The sequence below is a fragment of the Brugia malayi genome, assembly GCF_000002995.4.
Source record: "Brugia malayi strain FR3 genome assembly, contig: Bm_v4_Chr2_contig_001, whole genome shotgun sequence".
NCBI lineage: Eukaryota > Metazoa > Nematoda > Chromadorea > Rhabditida > Onchocercidae > Brugia > Brugia malayi.
Genome location: NW_025062476.1, coordinates 7,677,321 through 7,696,150, shown reverse-complemented (window position 1 = coordinate 7,696,150; position 18,830 = coordinate 7,677,321). Strand labels below are relative to the sequence as shown.

Sequence of the window (18,830 nt, the reverse complement as noted above, 5' to 3'; positions counted from 1 at the left end):
TTAAAAATGTTTGAACAATAAGGAGAAAATAAATTCCACATCTTATCGAGCTATTTCAAAATAGCTACTAATTTATTTAATCAAAAGAATGCAGTCCGGAAAAGAAGACCGGAAGTGTTCCTAGGTGAGGCAAAAAAAGGATCTAGTACCACCAACATTTGCTAAGGGAAAAACTACGATATCAATATGAGATCACGAAAAGAACTGTCAGAGCAAGAAAAAGCTGTCTCCAACTACAAACTGGCATTTTCAAGACGACCATTAAAAAACGGTTGGATTGCATTCAAAAATTCGTGGTTCATTAAGAAGGAGAGAGATATACTGAGATGACCAACGAGAATAGCGGTATCCTGAAATTATCAACTGAAGGAGAGTAACTCCATGCTCAAGAATGACTATCAGTTGGCACTTCAGACTACATAAATAAAATAGTCCAGCTATGATAGTCCAATGAATTAGCTTCTCATACAACAGTAAATTTACTTCAATTACCATCACCAACATTTATTATTAGGAAAAGAATTCTGATCGTACTACAGTACACGTTTAAAGGATTGCAAATATTCAAAAACTGAGTTATCTAACATCCTGTCTCAAAACAAAATGTTTTACAAACTGATCGAAGTTAGTTCCAATCAGAAAAACGAATCGAAATTCGAAGATTAAAATAAATAACAATATGTTCTGGTTGCCTAGAAGAATTAATCAAAGACTTCAAATTGATGAATACTTACTTCAGTAGTACTATAAATCAATTATGTCCCATTACATCCTGAAAGGTATACACCGAGATGAATCAGTTTGGTATTATTCATTTATTACTTGCTTCATTCTAAAAATGTCGGAAAAAACCGAAGTTGTCAAAACAGAAATAATCTAATACGACCAACTGACATGTTGTCAATTTGTAATCTAACTCTATTCTGCAAAATTGCTATGACAAAAGGACAACATAATGGCAAAGGCTCGAAGGAAAGCTACTATCACTCCACCTTGAAGAAACCGAATATAATACATCGAAATAGTGCTATCTAAATAATACTTAGATAAGTGTTTCATTTAGGAAATCCTTTACCCAATACCTATTCGCGTTGTCTGTAATCTCATGGTTTGAAAGAACACGTGCACTGCTTAATATGTTGAAAATTGTTACCAATTTTCTTGTCATTGTCTTCGAGCCCAACAGTCAGATCCAGACTGTCAGCTCTCTATTCAACTAGAGAAAGCCTTTTGTTTTAAACCAAATCTACTTGCAGTTTCTGAGAATTGTGAGAGTCTTGCAATATGACATTCACTCTTATTGATAAGTTAAAATCCAATGTTTACGGCACAAAGGGTAAGGATGATCTGATAGAAACAGCTCTTTAGCCAACTACAATCATGCGCTTTGTTATAAATCACTTCTACTCTATGTATAGATTAAAGGAGATAGCAGTAAGATGTGGGCTACGATCGTTCCTCTTTGTTCGCTCTCTCCGTTCTTCGAGCTATTCAAACGATTAATGCTAATCTTTGTCTCAATGAAATAAAAATTGGTTCTAACACAGCCTTCGCCACTAATTTCTAATTAGAGCCTATTTCACATTCCATGCGAATCTAAAAAATCTGGTTCAAAAATTGTTCAATTCAAAGGAAGATTAGTAGGGAACAAGATGGAAATGATTTTTTTGTATTGACCATTGTCCTTTCACCGGACGATAAAAAATATCCATTAAACAAAAGTTCTAACTTTACAACTCCCCGAAGGTCTTAATCTCATTCCATTGGGAATGTAGGAGTAACCGAAATATTTTATATAGAAATGTGTTGAAAAATCAAGGTATTTTATGTTATAGAAATATTTTTCGTAATAATGGAATATTTTGGAGATTCTTTAGGTAAATATAACAAAATTATATAACTCTGACCTTCCCATTTAATGAAGATACTTAGTAGTAATGACTTCGAATATTTTAAACACCGAACCATGGGATATTTTGGAGATCCCTCATCTTAATAATTTGCAAAACTTACTTGCAATTAATTGTAAACGTTTTGTAAAACAGCATCGCACTATATAAGGGAAGAATGACTTCCACGTCATCACCATCAATTATTTTCTGATCTCAACAGGCAACAGTGCGCCTCAGCACATTCTACACGAATCCCTTACAAATGACTATCTTCCAATTGCCATTAAAATTTCCTTAGAAGATGTCGAAGAAAATCTAACCTGACAATTGACTCGTTATATTTTGATATTTTCCTTATAACTTGAGAATAATCCTCCACTAAGCAATAAACTCTATCACAAGTTGTTCGTCTCTGCCAATCAACACAAAAAGGACAATAAGTACTGTCGGAATAAACTGCAGTTCATCTATGTTTCATCCATGTCGGCCATTAATAATAGATGCATACTTATAACCTTTCGGTTCTTTTTTGTAGCTTTGCTGCAGTGGCAAGAACTCGTAATGATATACCTTACCAAGAGACAATCATCAAGGCATAATAATTTCACCATCCTTACATTATAGAGGAGTGGAAGGTTAACATTCTCCAACAGTCAAAAACACAGTCAATCATCCTAATTTCACTAAAATCCAATAGCGTCATATATTTCGGATTTGAGAAGTTGCAAACCAAGCAAATAATTGAAACTTTAACTCTGGAAAAGTTTTTAAAAAAACTTTTAAGAAAAACTTTAAAACTATAACTATAACTTGGGAATTATTATTTCCATTTGGAATTATGACCTCCCATTATTTATTCATACGCTTACAAAATGATAACAGGACTGACACAGTCTACCTAACCTGAAGCTTTAGACAGAAGATGAAACAAGTATGTAATTAATTAATATAAATCAACACGAGTAAGAAGCATTCGCAGCTTATGAATGTAGTAATTTTTAACAAATCCTTGCATAAAAGTTAATGACCTTTAATTTATAATTTATTCACCTTCAACACAAAATCGAACAATACAAAAAGAATGACAAAAAAAAAAAAAAAAATGGATAATTTAGCTTTCATAAAAATATTGGATTTCAGCAATTTCTTAAAAATATTGCCATCTTGATCCTGATGCATTAAATTGCTAAGTGTTTTGATAATTACTGCACAATACATAGTATCATTAGCCAAAGCAGCAAATTACTATTAAAAGCTTGCTAATGATAAGTTATACTCTAGCTTCCTAAAAAAAAACGCAACAAGATCAATTAATGATCGAACTGGTGTTATTGAAAAGATGACGTGGAGTGTTGAAAGCGGCCTTCAAATGAGCTGAAGAAGACAATGACATCTTACCGGACAACTTTCTTAGAGCATTTAAGCAGCTTGATTTCTCAATGAACGGCCGAGTTGGAGCATCTGGAAAATATCATATTTAAAAGCCATAAACAAGAAATTGATATCATAGAATTTGAAAAAAAAAGTTATACTGACAAACTCAATCTGATTTCAAACCTACAAAAAAAAAGTGCAGAAAAATACACAAATATTCTTATTCCACGACCTTTTTATTTCATGTACCACTAAATCTTTTTCAAATGCTCTTAAACAGGAATAATATATACCAAAGTGATATATGTGTGCAACAAGAATGCCACATTTCTTAAGAAACGAATTTTGCCGATTAGTTCTTATCAAATGATTCAGTACGTCGGCACTGCATGATAACAGTCTAAGAACCTGGAAAAGCGCGAGATAATAAGTAAAACATATAAATATCACAACAATGCAGACTTTATTCTAGTTTGCAACTTGATTTACTATTTCAGTTTCACTAAAATGTTACATTTATCTAATACTCTGTTTATTTCTTAAGTTTTCCTATAAAACTTTTATGAAAGCATTAAAAATTTACTTGGAATGAGATCCTTTTCCAATGAGAATTCGAACATAATGCGATACAAAGATATACTATGTTTGTAACATAATTCATATACAGTGCAGGAACGCTGCGAGTCCTACAATTTTATAACAGTTGCTTATTTCTTTTTTTTAAAAAAACACAAATTGTTTTTTTCTCTAAAAAAAATGATAAGGTACGATTTCATAGATGTGGTAAAGTACTATTTTTTATTAAAAAAGAAAGTTAGGATACTAACACAAATTAGAATTACGATAATACATAATAAATTTATATAGCTAAAAGCAATATAAAAACAATACAAAAAATTACTTCAAGTCAAAACTAGATGCAAGAAACAAATCTTTCGGTGGATCAGACCACAAAGGGATGTTTGCTAACACTTGCAAAGCATTAACATCTTGCAGACCATTCCAACCACAACTTGTAAGTCCGAGCCGAATAAACAAAGTCTACAAATCTGTCACGTTATCATAATTGACCGGTAATTTAAAAGTTCAAAGTTTGTAAAAATAAAATACTTTTTTTCTACAAACAATTTGATTTCTATCATAAACTGTCGTATCATTAACCATGTTTGACTGAAACAATTTTATAATCTGATAAAATAATTTTGTATTAAATCTATAGCATAAAAGTTTTTGTCTTATACTGCCTCATAGAACTGTTTCATTCAGAAATATGTAATGAATAATCGGCCAATTCTTTTTTCCCAAATTAAAACTAAACTTATACGCAATGTCGGAATGTTGTAAAGAACTCTTTCAGAAAAAATCCGTTCTAAAGAAATCACTGTGTCCGATCATAAACCAACTCTTTTGCAAAGGTTCTCTTTATAACGAACTCCACTATAAACGGAGTTAAATCCTTGGTCCACCCTCAGTTCTTAACTATAGCAAGCTTCAATTCGGTAGTCCTATTACTCCCTCTACATCTTGTCAAACTCTATTCAACGACAAACTGTAGTCAATCCCAATCGAATTTCTCTAACAATCATAAGGCCAATAAATAAACGTTCATTCCAAGCATTCATTTGCGTCAACCAATCAATAACGAAGATTTCATCGTTAAGAAACGAACAAAATTTCCCGACAAATTTTTTCTCTCATCAACTGAACAAAAATATAATGTGAAAAATACTACTAAAGCCTAGTGTATCTATCCTGAATTTAAGTAGCAAGTGAAAAATATGCCGAATTTGATCAACAATCTCAGTGTTCAACTTACCAATATAATATTGCAATGTTCCAAAGAAAGAATATCATTAGTTTCGAATCCGCTTAAATTAATATCTGCCACTGATTCCAGAATGTATCGTAGCATACCAATACGAAGGAATTCAAGTGCCAAAGATTGAGATCCCAAAGCGTCTTCTCGCAGTATTTGTGTGAGACAAAATAGTGCTACGAACTAAAATTTTATATACTGTTTTAAATATTCATGAGAACCAAAGGATAAAAGTTTACCTAACTCTTTAGCTTTCATTAAAAAATGAAAAAAAAAAATTAAAAAATGACAAAAAATTATTATTGTTCCATAATCGAAAGAACAAAATCATTTTGAAATTTTTGTTGAATGATTTACAGAGACAGAAAAGTGTAATGTAACACTGTTTAATCTTAGTTCTTATGTCTAACTATGTTAGTCCTAGTTCTCAGTAGGTGATTTCAGGTGCCATAAAAAATTATACATTGGTACCAACTGTCATGTTGCCTCTTTTTTTTTTCACATGCCTAATTAAAGACTTGAAAGAGAAAACAATGACAATCTTTCTTTTATAGGGACGCGCAAAGTATTGCAATGGCTTTATCGAAACGGATTTAAAATCCAAGGATTCTTCGTTACTCTTTATAAACAAAAAGTCTAGTTATTCATATGCCTAATTAGAGACTTGAAAGAGCTGCAGTTCAAAAATGAGTGATAGTGATAATAAATAACATAAAACTGTCATTAAAATGCTGAAATGGAAACTACACTTTTATTTAAAAAATCTGTTGAAATGAAAAGTGCATTCTCAAGAGAGTTTTTACATTCACCACTGCATTAACTCTTTGAATTCTCTTCAAGCTTTAGAAAATAAAGAAAAAATAAGAAAACTGCGAAAAAGTTATTGTGACTTCCTCTTTTTATAGTAATCTCTCTCATCTCAGTTTACTGATCACTTCACATTATTTTCAACGAGTTCTAGGCATATCAATTCTCAATACCGAATATGCTTTATAAAATAAATATGCTGAGACATAGTCAGCGTAAGCAGGTGAATAAGGCGCAATATATTTTCAAAAGAATATTTTATCAACATGTTAGTGTTTCATCGCTCGTACCTTTAAAATAATGTACTGTATATGTATTCTTGGATAAGATATATATTCTCTCTCTTTGAAATTCTCTAAAGGAAATGTGCATATATAATGGAAGAGCAATGAAAATTGTCAAGGAATTTAAAAATCATGAATTTGGTATTGGACACATCATGCTCCCTATCAGCTACATCACTTTCTTCTTATTTGGTGTTGTAATATTCATAATTCTCGAAATTGAAATCCTAATCGGTTAAGGAAAAATTGGCTAGAACACCTGCAGAGCACAGAAAAAAAATTCTAGAAAAAATTAGGGTAGTATTAATGACTTGTTAGGCAAAGCTAATTACCAATAATGTAGTAAAAAAAAAAAATAAACAATAAACGAAAAGGGAAATCGGAGCTGTTATTTTACTGGCTAGAAGTTTGGATATAATCAGAAGAAAGAGATTTAAAGGTATATTCATGCCACTAATATCAGCTCCATTCCCCGCCACATTTATTTACTACGATTTACAAAATCTGACATATTTAAATAAAACTATTTTCTACAACGACGAAAACAAAAAATCAACTTACAAAAATCTAATTAAAAAAAAAAAAAAAAAAGTATTTGAAAAAGAACCTGCTTTGTTGTTCACGACATGGTACCATACATATTCAATAAAACAACAGTTTTGATATTCATACATGATGATAAATCAAAATGTTTGATGAAAATACTCAATAAGGTATTGAAAAAAAACGAAGACACACTTGAAATTTGTTCGCCATTACGTCCCATACAACTACATTAATTCTCTCATCTTTATAAATTTTCGAAATCAATTTTCATTGCTTTTAGTTCTCTATTTTTACAACACAAATTACCACTAAATGCTAAAATGAAAGCCGTATCATTAAGATGCTTTCACTGTAACGACCAGTGGGTCAATGGGCACATTTATCCAACATGGCTTATTTTGTTGCAGTTTTGTACCGCTATCCGTGTACTTGCTTCAATAACAATGTCTTATAGCAAGGATATGATGAATTTAGCAGTAGCAGTAATGAAGTCTTACAAAGTGATAAAGAGAAATATTCTATGAAAGAAAAAATATTTCAGTGAAATTATTTATAAATATTCGTAAAAGGAAACTTCTACAGCACACTTCAACCGGCAAGGGTGAGAAAATTTTCTTTGTTATAGAATATTCACCAAACAAAAGAGGATTTGTTAGGAAAGCTCAAAAGAAATTGGAAATTAATCAACAATAATAAAGCTTTCACACCTCGTCTTATTTTTCATTAATTTTCTTCATACTAAGTACAGGCAAATTAAATCAATTCAACTGCGTTAAGAATATTTCATCATTTTTCAATCCCAGAAAAAGAAATCCATAACACCAAACTATGTTAGCACTAATAACTCATTCCAAACAAACACAAGCAATCAAGTTTACTTAAAACGATTTCATAGCTGTGTTTACTGGTTACCGAGTCGAATGTAATGTCTTGTAAAAAAAAATGTAAAAACAGGAAATGACTTTTTAATCTGATTACGACTCAAAAGAATAACAAAGATTCTGCAATTACAACTGTCTGAATGAAAAACTGACCGGAAACGTTAATGTTATTTACGTTAGAGTATTTGTACAACAAAATGATCAACATATTTTTTGAAGTATGTTTGATAACCAAACTTCAGTAATTCAGAAAGAGAATTTCTTTAGCTTAATAAAGAATTAAATAAAGCTTACTCTAAGTCCTGATGGTGAATCACAAATATCTTTGGACAACAGTGAAATTAGTTCATGTCCATACTTTGTGAGCGCATTTCGCAAAATATCTTGCTGTGCAATTTTTAATGTTGTTAAACCAAAGAGAAAGTCATCATCGGAACGAGAAATGTCCTGATATTCCTCTCTCTCCGAAACAAGTGCTTCAGTTGAATAGTTTAAAATAAGCGAAATGCAAGCATATAAATCTAGCTTCGTCTGTAACGACCGTTTACCTGGAAACTAACACTTAAAATTAAAATGACAGTTAAAAAAATACAAATTTTCAATAGCAAATAAAAACTATCATGTATAAGTAAAGCATGAAGTAGAATAAACGTGCCTGGTTGTATCAGAAACCGAATCAAAACATCAGCAACATCAGTAATAGTGGTTCTAAACTCAACAACTTCTTCTTTCAAACTCTTTAGTAGTGCACAGATCGAAGCAGTCAATCTGTAGAAAAATTTTCAAGACAAATTTTATAGTAATCAATTACGGATATCGTTAAGCTTTTATGCTTAAAAATTTATAATAATCAAAATATACAACCTTAGAAGACACTGAGAAACTGCTGAGGATAGTTTTGCATCTCTGTACGTATCCGAAGCATAGTTTAGTAAAATATATAATGCATCTAAGAGATACTGGTACTGAACTTCTGAAAACAATTCACATAGAACAGTATTATAAACAACTTGTCAAGTTCTTTTTGAAATATCGCCTAATGTATAAAATTAAATAATGATGAAGCAAAAAACCTATTTCAAGAAAAACGACATTAATTACAAATGAAAAAACTTGCCCAGGGTAAGAAATGGAACCGGACAAAATATAGCGAGAACATTTACAAACGATAGCCAACCAGAAAGAAGCTGTCGCAGTGACGCTTCTGCATTTTTCATGAGGTTATAAGTTGTGCAGTATTGAAGCAATTGCTTAGTATCCTGTAAATAAATACTAAAAACGAAATTCTTCAAAAGCAAAGCACAAGCTTTTTTTAATGGGATAATAATCCCATTACATTACCTTCACTTTCTGAACTCAAGTAAATAGCAATGGATTTATAATACCTGTGAAATTCCAAAATTGCTGTGAAATTTCATATATTCACATACCTGTGAAATTCCAAAATTGAATTTGGGCTGCATTTCATTAGCAACCATGCTAAATTCTCTACAAAGTAACCAGTTTAAATGCTCGATATCACATTGCTGAACATTTGCAGATGTGGGACGCAAACATAACGACAAGATCTGGAAACTATACAACATAGTTTTCATGCAATAGTGCATTTCATTTCATCCAACTGATTCGCAGAATTCTCTGAGAATCACTCAGCATTACAAAATTATTTTTGCTTTGGTAAATAAATCTCTTCAATTTTGGTCTAAACAAATATGCATTTTCATACTACAGCAACGAAGTATTGTGTAAAAAAAATGAATAACCTGCTCCAGTCTTTTTGTATTAAGCAATTCCATTACCGGAATCTCCATTTCATTAAAATTAGCTTTAGTTCTTAGTAATCTCCATAAAAAAGGCCACTCTAGAAAAAAACCATTTTGACATTAGTCCATATTTTACTCCACAAATCCCACGAACTTAAAAAGGAGCGGACAATCAACTAATTCTTATCTGCAATTTGAAATATTTTTAAAAATCTAAAAAACGAAATCTGCTTTGAGTCAATAAATAAATCACGGTAAAATTCAATTCAACGAGTCTTAAGCTATCACATCCAACCTTCTTCATCCCTTTGTTTATTTGGGGTGTAGCCAATATCACTTTGTCCCAGTGCTTGCTCAACTGCTGAATTTTGCTCTTCCATTACATCATCCCTCTGCGATAGCATAAGATGAAAGTAACGTTTTGGCTGACTAGAACAAAACTGATTCAAATTTTTGGGCTCACTAAATGGGTTGCAATTCAGTTCCCCCAAATTCACCACAATCAAAAACTGACCACAATAAGATAATAATGAAATGCCCCAAACACATGGAGATTTATAACTGGTTAACTAGAGTTATAACATTGATAATATTTGTTTCATCAAATGTGACCCATCAAGATGGGACACAGAAACTATTAAGTCTCCAAAACAATAATAATAATCTGAAGTGTGATTCCACTGCAAGAAATCCAAAGCATTAAGGGAATGCGCCAGTAACATAAACAAAAGTAAACCTGTAGTGACGATTCTGTAACAGAGAAGACAATTCAACTGCGCTTAAATGTAACACCAGTCCTTGAATAGTGATTTTTAAATTCTTTAGCACCATATCTTCCTCTTCATCGCTATGCGTTTTTGTATCCAAAAGCAATAGAAAAGATGTTAAGCGATAAATAAGGTCGTGGTTTGAGCGGAAAAACCTAAGGATAACAGTTGAACAACTACAGTTTATTGATACCAGTCGCAACTGCAAAAGAAAAAGTTAAATATAACTTTTGCATAGCATCATTAGAGGATGGATGTTAAGAGATGTAAACAAACTGAAATTAAAAGTAATATAACTGATCGAAAACTGAACTAAAATTTTCCATAAAACAAAAGTTGGAAATTCTTAACAATTGGAGTTCGTAACCTATTTGTTTGCAATACTTGCCCACGATAAAATCATAAAACAATAGCTTACCATTAATCGAAGTGTTGGTTCGAAAAGCGCAGCAAATGGGAGTGCAAATGGAGCTTCAGAAGTTGTCATTTCTATTAGTAAATCAACTAGACTATGTAGACAAGTCATTGTGGTACCTCTGAATCCTGAAATTCAAGCATATGATAGTAAGCACATCAGATGAACAGGTGTTATAAAAAAATCGAAAGTGATATCACTTAAAAATCACTCATCCAATTTCGCCGAGATTAAAGCTATTCACTATCCGAAGAAATATACTGTTACAAACATATAATTGATCATAATCAAGAACTGCTGTTTAATTTGCATTATGCATCACTTCTCAAATTTCTTTTGAAAATTAATATTGTTTGAACGACTGAAATTTCGTCAAAATTTCAAGTTGGAATTTTCTTTTCTAGTTGATTTCCTCTCAATTGAAAAATAAGCTCATTCCCTTCTTCAGCACTTAAATGCCATTGCAAACAGAAGCTTATGCTTTGAAAAAATTACGCATTATTCTGCACTTCGAGATTTCTCGTGTAAATAAATATATAGAATATTTTTCAAAAAAATAAATATATAAAACAAAAAAAAATTTTCTACTGAATTTGTGTCTTTCAGATCAAGATCATGCAGATAGTACTTGTGAACATATTTATGAAACCACAACTCGCCTGTGGACTCAATGACGGAATTTACCAAATCTGGCATTCTGAGACCACAGAAAAGATAGACTAAATTAGTGGTGCCTGGATCATTCTCAATACTAGACGAACACATTTCAATGAATAAGCGTGCTGTTTCACCACGTACTCTCGCCACTGGCAACTCGTCAATTCCTAAAATTTTTCATTGTATATATAAACTAAATACATGAAATTTTTTAATAGTCCAATAAAACAGAAATTACAGCAGCTTTTTCATATTTCAAAGTGAAAAGTAGATTTCAAATTGCAAGCTATGGAATCAAACCATGATAAACAGGTGAATCAAGAGCCGAGACTTCAATCGCCGCCATTTTCACGGAAGTCAATCGCGCAAAACTTTCAATTAATTCTAAAGAAAGCGGCAAAAGCGCTTGTACAATACGACTTTGTATGGAAGGTTGACAACAGCAAAGTTCCCGCAAAATTGACACTACGTAATATATATGTTTTGGGATGAGCTCCGACTGAAATTGGCCAAGTAAAGAGATAAACAGTGACGTGAAATAATTTCAGATTAATAAAAGTAGAAACACATGTTCTTTTTATACTACTAAAGCACTGTCTACTTTATACTTTGCATTTAGCATCCATAAATGGAACTTCTGAGAAAATTTTACTTCGCACCTCAAGGAAAAGATAAAAAAAAATACCAGCACATAAATGAAATAAATACAAACACATAAATATTATGCGATCCCAGTAGATTCTAGAAACTGAAAAAATGCAAGGCGTAAAAAGGTAATACGTCATAAGGCAGTACCTGTGTCAAATATGAGGCGATAACTGTTATATACGTTGTTACCCCGTTACTTTCTACTGATGATAAGAAAAGTGAATCCAATGATGCAATTATTATACTGGAATTAGTCGCACGAACTGCATCTATTAAAGGTGCATGTAATGACACGCTGACATCCAACAAACGCAGTACTGATAAGACAGCCGCTTCGCGGTCTATTGAGCGAGGGGAGAAATCATGCAAACGTTCCGCTCCATCACATAATACTGCACTCAACTGAATTCTTCAGCTGTTATGAGCTTAACATAATTTCAACAACAGAAACATTATCAAGTGGAAATGCTGACGAAATCACTACAGTTTGATCAATTAATGTTATGTTTTTAAAAATGACAGTTTAAAAAATAAAAAAAAAAATTTTTAAAAATTTAGTAGTTTATGTACATTGTCCATTACAGTTCTAACAAGTAAAGAGAAGGAATATACATGATTACCAGTAGAATATAACTTACCGCAGTAATTGACAGTTAAATTTTCAGTGGTAATTGTAAGAAAAAAAAACCATCTTACCGATCGAAATACAGGAGAATCATTTAAAATTTGTGTAAGGACAATAATTTGCGGATCTGCATCCAGAATTGCTTCTGCTGTAATAGCATAATGGTGAAGAAAATTATACAAAGCGTCGCATGCTGCAGAGCATAAATGCCACTGAAAATGAAAATTAAGATGAATGGATTAACCAAAATAATTCAGGTCGTGTTATAATAGAATTAAAATAAAAGCCATGATTATATCTTTATGAAACTAGTTATAAAAACAGTAGGAAAATTCGACAGAATATTACAGAAAGAATAGTGCGAATAAATAATCAAAAAAAAAAGACCATTTGTGATACGTTTTCATATGAGCGATCCGCAAACTGGCAAATAATGGATTTGATGATGAACTGAAGATATTGCAATAAATATCTCTTATCGATATTTTTAATATGCAGAAACAGAGTTTTCATAAGATGTAAGAAGCCAATAGATGAGTCGTAGCATTTGAAAGTACATTCCCGTGTTTCTAATTCATCCTTCAACAGTATAACGACCAGATTTCAAATATTAATATATTAATAACAGTAAGTACACAATTATTCAAAACAGTGTCTGCAAATTAGGAGTCTTGAGCAGCTATTTAATGAATAAGTTTTTAAAAAATATACTTGTATACCAACAAGTTTTCCAGAACTTGTTTTAGTCAAAACAGAGAGTGATATCAATGTTGTCCAAATCTTCACAGCCCCATGTTCGTCCATTGCAAGTGACGCTAAACAACGGAACAGCGCTCCCTTCAAAACGAGGGGAATGGCAGAAGCTACCAAACTTATTGCTGTTTCTATGCATGACCATGAACTGTTATCTGCGAAATGGCGACGAGAAATCTGGTCCTAAATGAAACACCACAGGAAAAATTTTCCAAAATCCAGATCAAGCAAATAAGGAAAAACAATTTTTATCTGAAAAACTTAAAGTAGATTAAAATGAAGAGTTACATTTACGAATCAGAAACCAAATAAAGTTAAAGAAAACTTTCGAAATTCATGAAGCCTTACATTTTTAGCAACAATTTCTACAAGCTGAACCCATGCCACAAGGCCGGCTAACTCGGATTGTGGGATCTGCTGGAAAGTATCATGTTGCCCCGGGTGTGTTGCATGCATTATACTCGATGTTTGACTTTTTTTTCGTTTGAAAAGTCCAAGATAGTCATGCATTGCTGTCCAGAAATGATCCCAAGACAACGTACTTTGAACTACAACAAAAATAAATTAACCAAATCTGTTTTATGAAAACTAAAAATTTCTGATTAAAGATAAGAAAATCTTAACATTTCGAAACTGTTGTACCGGATTTTGTATGACATGGAGAAAGCAGTCCAAATATGAAGCATGCCGATTCTCGACATTTGCAGATGTTTTTTAACATATCGAGAAAAGCGACCTGGAGTACCGGTGAAATAAGTTGCCGACAGTTTCTCAAAAACTTCACCAATTCTTCCTGAGAAATAAGACAAAGTTAATGTAAAAGTGAATCTTTTGAAATGCTCTGTCAAATTTGAGAATCTTTTAATTTCTGCTTCGTAATGCTTTATGAGTGCAAGAATAGTGACATTGTGTAAAATATATTGAAAAAGCATAACCAATGATGTTGATAAATAATCTGGCCATCATACTAGACAAACTATAGATAGGAAAGTTCAAAGCAACAAAAGTGATTTACAACATTTCATCAAATATGATCAAATGCGCCAGAAACTCACACTCTCACTAGAGCAAAATTGTGCAGACAACTGCTCCAAATATTTCGAATCACCATCATACAAATCAGCAATACAACGAATAAAATTTTCAAAATGAAGCCGAGGCCTGTGAAGCTGACCACGTTCCAACATTTCTTCCACGTACTGTAATTCTATTTCGCCGGAATGTTGTAACAGAATGACCTAAAATAGTCCATATTAACGACATTATGCAAAATACTTCAATGTGTACATGACTTCTCTGCTTACCAGTTGGGAATAATTTCGTGAAAATAATCAATGGATTGTTTCGTGAAATTTAAAATGCAATTTAAAAGTAAAACTATGAGGAAAGAAAATTAAAAAGCTAATAAAATATTAACCTGATTACTGAGATGAGCAATAAAATTTTTGATCAAGGTGTCAACCGTAGCAAAAGCTATGAAACTTTTTCTAAATTTTGGCATTGAAATAACACATTTCCGTATGAACTGGAAGGCTAATCCATCGACTGCCTTTTCAAGCAAATCATCTTCTTTGATAGAAAAGCCACCCAGAACTATCAAAAAAATAATAATGAAAATAGATATTTAAACAATTGAATCGAAAGTGAGGAGGAATCAATAAGAATTGCCAAACAATCATATGAAATACATAAATGAATGGAAAGTGGACCGCACTAAACCTTCTTGAACGAGCTGATGAACACTAAGCCAGTTGTATGAAACCACGATTGCAAACTGTAGAGAAGCCTGCAGACAAGAATCTTGCCAGTCCTCCAAAAATACTTCTTTGTGAAATCCCATCAACAAATCTCGAGCACATCGCACTGAGAATCGTTTCATTTATTTTAAGTATTTGAACTGTGAAATAATTACAAGAAAAGGGCGTAATGCCATAAAAAATATTTGGATAAAAACGTAGAACAGAAGAAAAAATAAAATTATGAAAAATTACTGTTTTGAAGATTGTGTGGAGATATCAGTATTAAAGTAGCGGTCCACAGTGATAAATGGGTATTTTTGAAAGCTATATTCGGCTGCAGTTCTTTCAGCGGTGCAAATAAATCCTTTAAAAAGGGTGGTGCTGATTCCAATTGCCAGGATGAGCATATAAGATGGAGTGTTTGTGCACAGTTTTCTAACGTGTCTTCAATTAATTCTCGCAACTGCAAAAATGTCTGCCATCGCCAAAAAAAAAGCATTAATAACGATTAATAAAGAATGGATTTAAATTACATTACAATAAAATTAATATCTATACTGAATTAAACTTGAAATAAACCTACAATTTCCTGATGTTTAGGGCCACCTAATCCATTTACATTTGGATGATGTAAACTTTGTAATTCAGATTGCACATTTACGGTTTGCAAGACTTCTAAAAGTATCATTATTAAAACCACCAAGTTATAAAAATAGGTGAAAACTCAGCCAGTTAATTGGTTATGAGCATGAATATATTGTATGATTAAAAATTTGTTAAAATGTCCAAACGATAGGAAACAATCTGTACCAATAAGACGTCTAATAAAGGCAGTATCACTAAGCAACTGATTAAGATATTCAAAAAGCTCGCGTGATTTCGGTAACTTTTCGTCAACTTTGAATTCTGCCAGAGCCTGTAATATGCAAATCATTCAGTACAACAATATGGATGGTAAATAATAAAAGATCCACTGAGTATTACAGACAAATTTGGTATCTCAGATTACAAGCAATAAATAATGTCTTTTCAGATTTAAACGTTAAGTACAACCAAGCAAAGCATAACATGAAAAGAATAAAATTTTGAAAGCATTCACTTACTTTGACAGCTGCACTGATAAAACGATGTGAATCATAGTAGCAAACAACAGCACAAAGTCCTCTCGTTAAGAACGGAAAATGCCGTATTTGTACCTCACCTGCAGAACATAAACAACCAACCACATCATACTTTATGTAAAACATGAAAATTCAGACAACAGAAAAAAAAAAAAAAAAAACATCTCCGAATTTGACAGCACCATAATGCAAACATATGTTCAATTATTCCACAATAAATTTCGAAATTTATCAAATTTCAATTCGCTTTTTCGTCTTCTATTACTACTTACTAATACATGTTGATAAGTCAGTATGACGGTTAATATAACGTATGATAGGCTGATCAGCAGTATGTGTGATCGAAATGATGCAGCAGTTTGAACGTCTAGTCTTTAAATACCTTTCAAAAGTTCCAGTTAAGAATTATTAAGTAAATCACCATAACATTAGGGAGTTAGACAAAAACAAGAAATATTACCAGTTATTACTAGTTCAAGAGCATCAAATTCATCACAATTAAACAAATCTGATATAATTATTGCTTCGTTCCGTAGTCCATCATCCACTTTCACGACTTCTCCACTGTCTAATTCCAGTACTTCACCACTCTTGTTCAGCACCGAACGATGCAGTGAATTTTTACTCTAAAAGAAAGTAGGAACAATCTTCTACGCTATGTAAACAATACTGTGGAATTTTCAACTGAAACTTAAAAAGACCAACTGGATTCCGAAGTATATTGACGAGTAATGGCTGGGCTTTGTTTAGTACAGCTATCAGTTGTTCCAGTGAAGTACTACTGCTCTGTTCATTGTAACAGCTATTTATATAATCATCGATTACCCTGAAAGTGTTCCGAGCCTTCACCCACATTCCTTATTTCTGAAAAGAATATCATTCGACAGTAAAAGAAGTAAGACACAGTTACATAATAGTGGTCATTAGCGTCACTTTTTCCTCGTCGATAAATTAAGCTGTTGGCTTTAATCTTCATTAGATGAATCAAATGGTCAACAAATTCACGGTGTTAAATCACTGCTTCGTTTCATAAGAATCGTACTTTATATTAGGCTACGCAGGACCATTCAAGTCACAGATGCTTCTAACACAAGCTCTACTCCAGGCTAGTTAAGACACAGAGGCTCTCAGGCTTACGCTACTCAGGTAAATCAGTATAACTGCAAAAAAAAACTTGCATAAGTATATAAGTGTTGAACACAGGTAAAGTATAAAACTGCACCTAAACATAGATCAACTCTATCCTCACTGTAGTTGGGCGGAGATATTGAAGTCACTTAGTAAAAATCCTTCACTTCCCGTTGGCAGGTTTTTCACTCTTCACTGTTTCAAATTACTACTCGAAGGACACATGAAATAAATAATGGATCTACAGCATCAATCATATAGTATATATACATCAACCTAATAAATTAATTTCGTTTCCATTACGAATAGATTGTATTCAAATAAAACAGTTCCAAAAAGAAAATAAGATAATGAAATGAACAAATTGAAAAATGAGGAAAAGGAAAAGCAATTTCCATGTTGAAAGGTTTCCACATTTGGGTAGGACCTTAAATATAGGATTCTAACCGAATTCCAGGACTGACTAAGCCAATTTATGGTTTTCAACGATCTTTCTTTAAGAAAGAACAAACAGAACGACAAATCTAAATTCATTAACAAACTAAGAGATCTAAGCTCAAATAAGAGTTAAACTCTAAGTTCAAATACAAATACACCGACCATCTTTAATAAACCCAGCACCCACAACCATTTAAGAGACATTAAACCAAAAAGATAGACGTCGAATACCTTTACCCACCGTCACTTTATGCTTCTCTGATCGAGTTCTAATGAAAACATTGTGACGCATTATCGACATGAAAAAGTGTAGTAAATTGTGTTGCTTCAGTGCATATAATTTGGTGGAAGTGGACTTTTGGACTGTACGACATATTTGCGTTGGTGAGCCAAGTTATTTAATGTTAGCTGGAAGTGTTGACAAACTAGAAGACTTAGCAGTGCTAGCTTTTTCTCTAGCATGACGGTTCTATGAGAATAAGAAGTAATCTCAAATGTTTATAGTCTCTTCTAGACTTACAGAATTTGAAAAGATAGCATTAACAGTTATAAGAGAGAAGACATTATTAATTGTTATTAATTTATTGGTTTCGAATCAAGCAGCAAAAAAAGTACACAAGACAGTAGTAGAATAGACTTCGGATTCAGCTGAACTGCTTATCTCCGGAATTAATAACCTCTCTTTCCTTTCCTTCCCCTTGACCCGAATATAGATCATTTTCACCTCCGCTCTTACGTGCACAATTTTATAGCGTTTTTCTTCCCGAGTATTTTTGAAACATTCATCTGGCTGAAATTTATGAAATCGGTCGGAAAGCAAGTTTTAGATGCTTTATTGTCATTGTCTGTGCTAGTTTCAAGTGTTGCTGAAAAGGCAAGCTGTTCGCTTGTTAAATTGTCGGAGATGATATTTTCAAAATGAACTAAGAAACTTTTGAACTTATTTTGTATTCTGCATTTATCCTTTACACACTTCGTTTCTTATTTTCTGAAGATGATCTACCACTCATCACCCACTCTTTCTTATTGGTATTCAATAATCAATAAGAAACTTATTAGCAATTTGTTTTTTTTTTTTTCAGTATTTGTGATATTTTATAAGTTAAATGCAATTTGCTTTAGGTAAAAATTACAACTCATTCAGAAATTCCTATACTGCAAGATTCGTTTATTTTT

The 18,830-nt window shown here is 32.3% G+C and overlaps 1 protein-coding gene across 1 annotated transcript; it reads right to left on the bottom strand.

Moving 5' to 3' along the window:
• Nucleotides 1-3,198: 3,198 nt before the first annotated feature.
• On the bottom strand, nucleotides 3,199-16,943 carry Bma-npp-3 (Uncharacterized protein; the record flags this gene model as incomplete). Its single annotated transcript, XM_043078815.1, has 31 exons — nucleotides 3,199-3,353; nucleotides 3,560-3,674; nucleotides 3,850-3,952; nucleotides 4,168-4,307; nucleotides 5,083-5,265; nucleotides 7,895-8,148; nucleotides 8,256-8,368; nucleotides 8,465-8,573; nucleotides 8,718-8,859; nucleotides 9,031-9,168; nucleotides 9,364-9,461; nucleotides 9,659-9,792; nucleotides 10,100-10,332; nucleotides 10,549-10,673; nucleotides 11,205-11,369; nucleotides 11,503-11,701; nucleotides 11,998-12,252; nucleotides 12,547-12,687; nucleotides 12,863-13,054; nucleotides 13,187-13,411; nucleotides 13,577-13,776; nucleotides 13,871-14,021; nucleotides 14,284-14,466; nucleotides 14,646-14,821; nucleotides 14,948-15,091; nucleotides 15,220-15,430; nucleotides 15,551-15,642; nucleotides 15,778-15,883; nucleotides 16,071-16,168; nucleotides 16,549-16,714; nucleotides 16,794-16,943. 31 exons carry the CDS (start codon nucleotides 16,941-16,943, stop codon nucleotides 3,199-3,201), a joined length of 4,896 nt encoding a protein of 1,631 aa, XP_042934749.1.
• Between the last annotated feature and the right edge of the window lie 1,887 nt (nucleotides 16,944-18,830).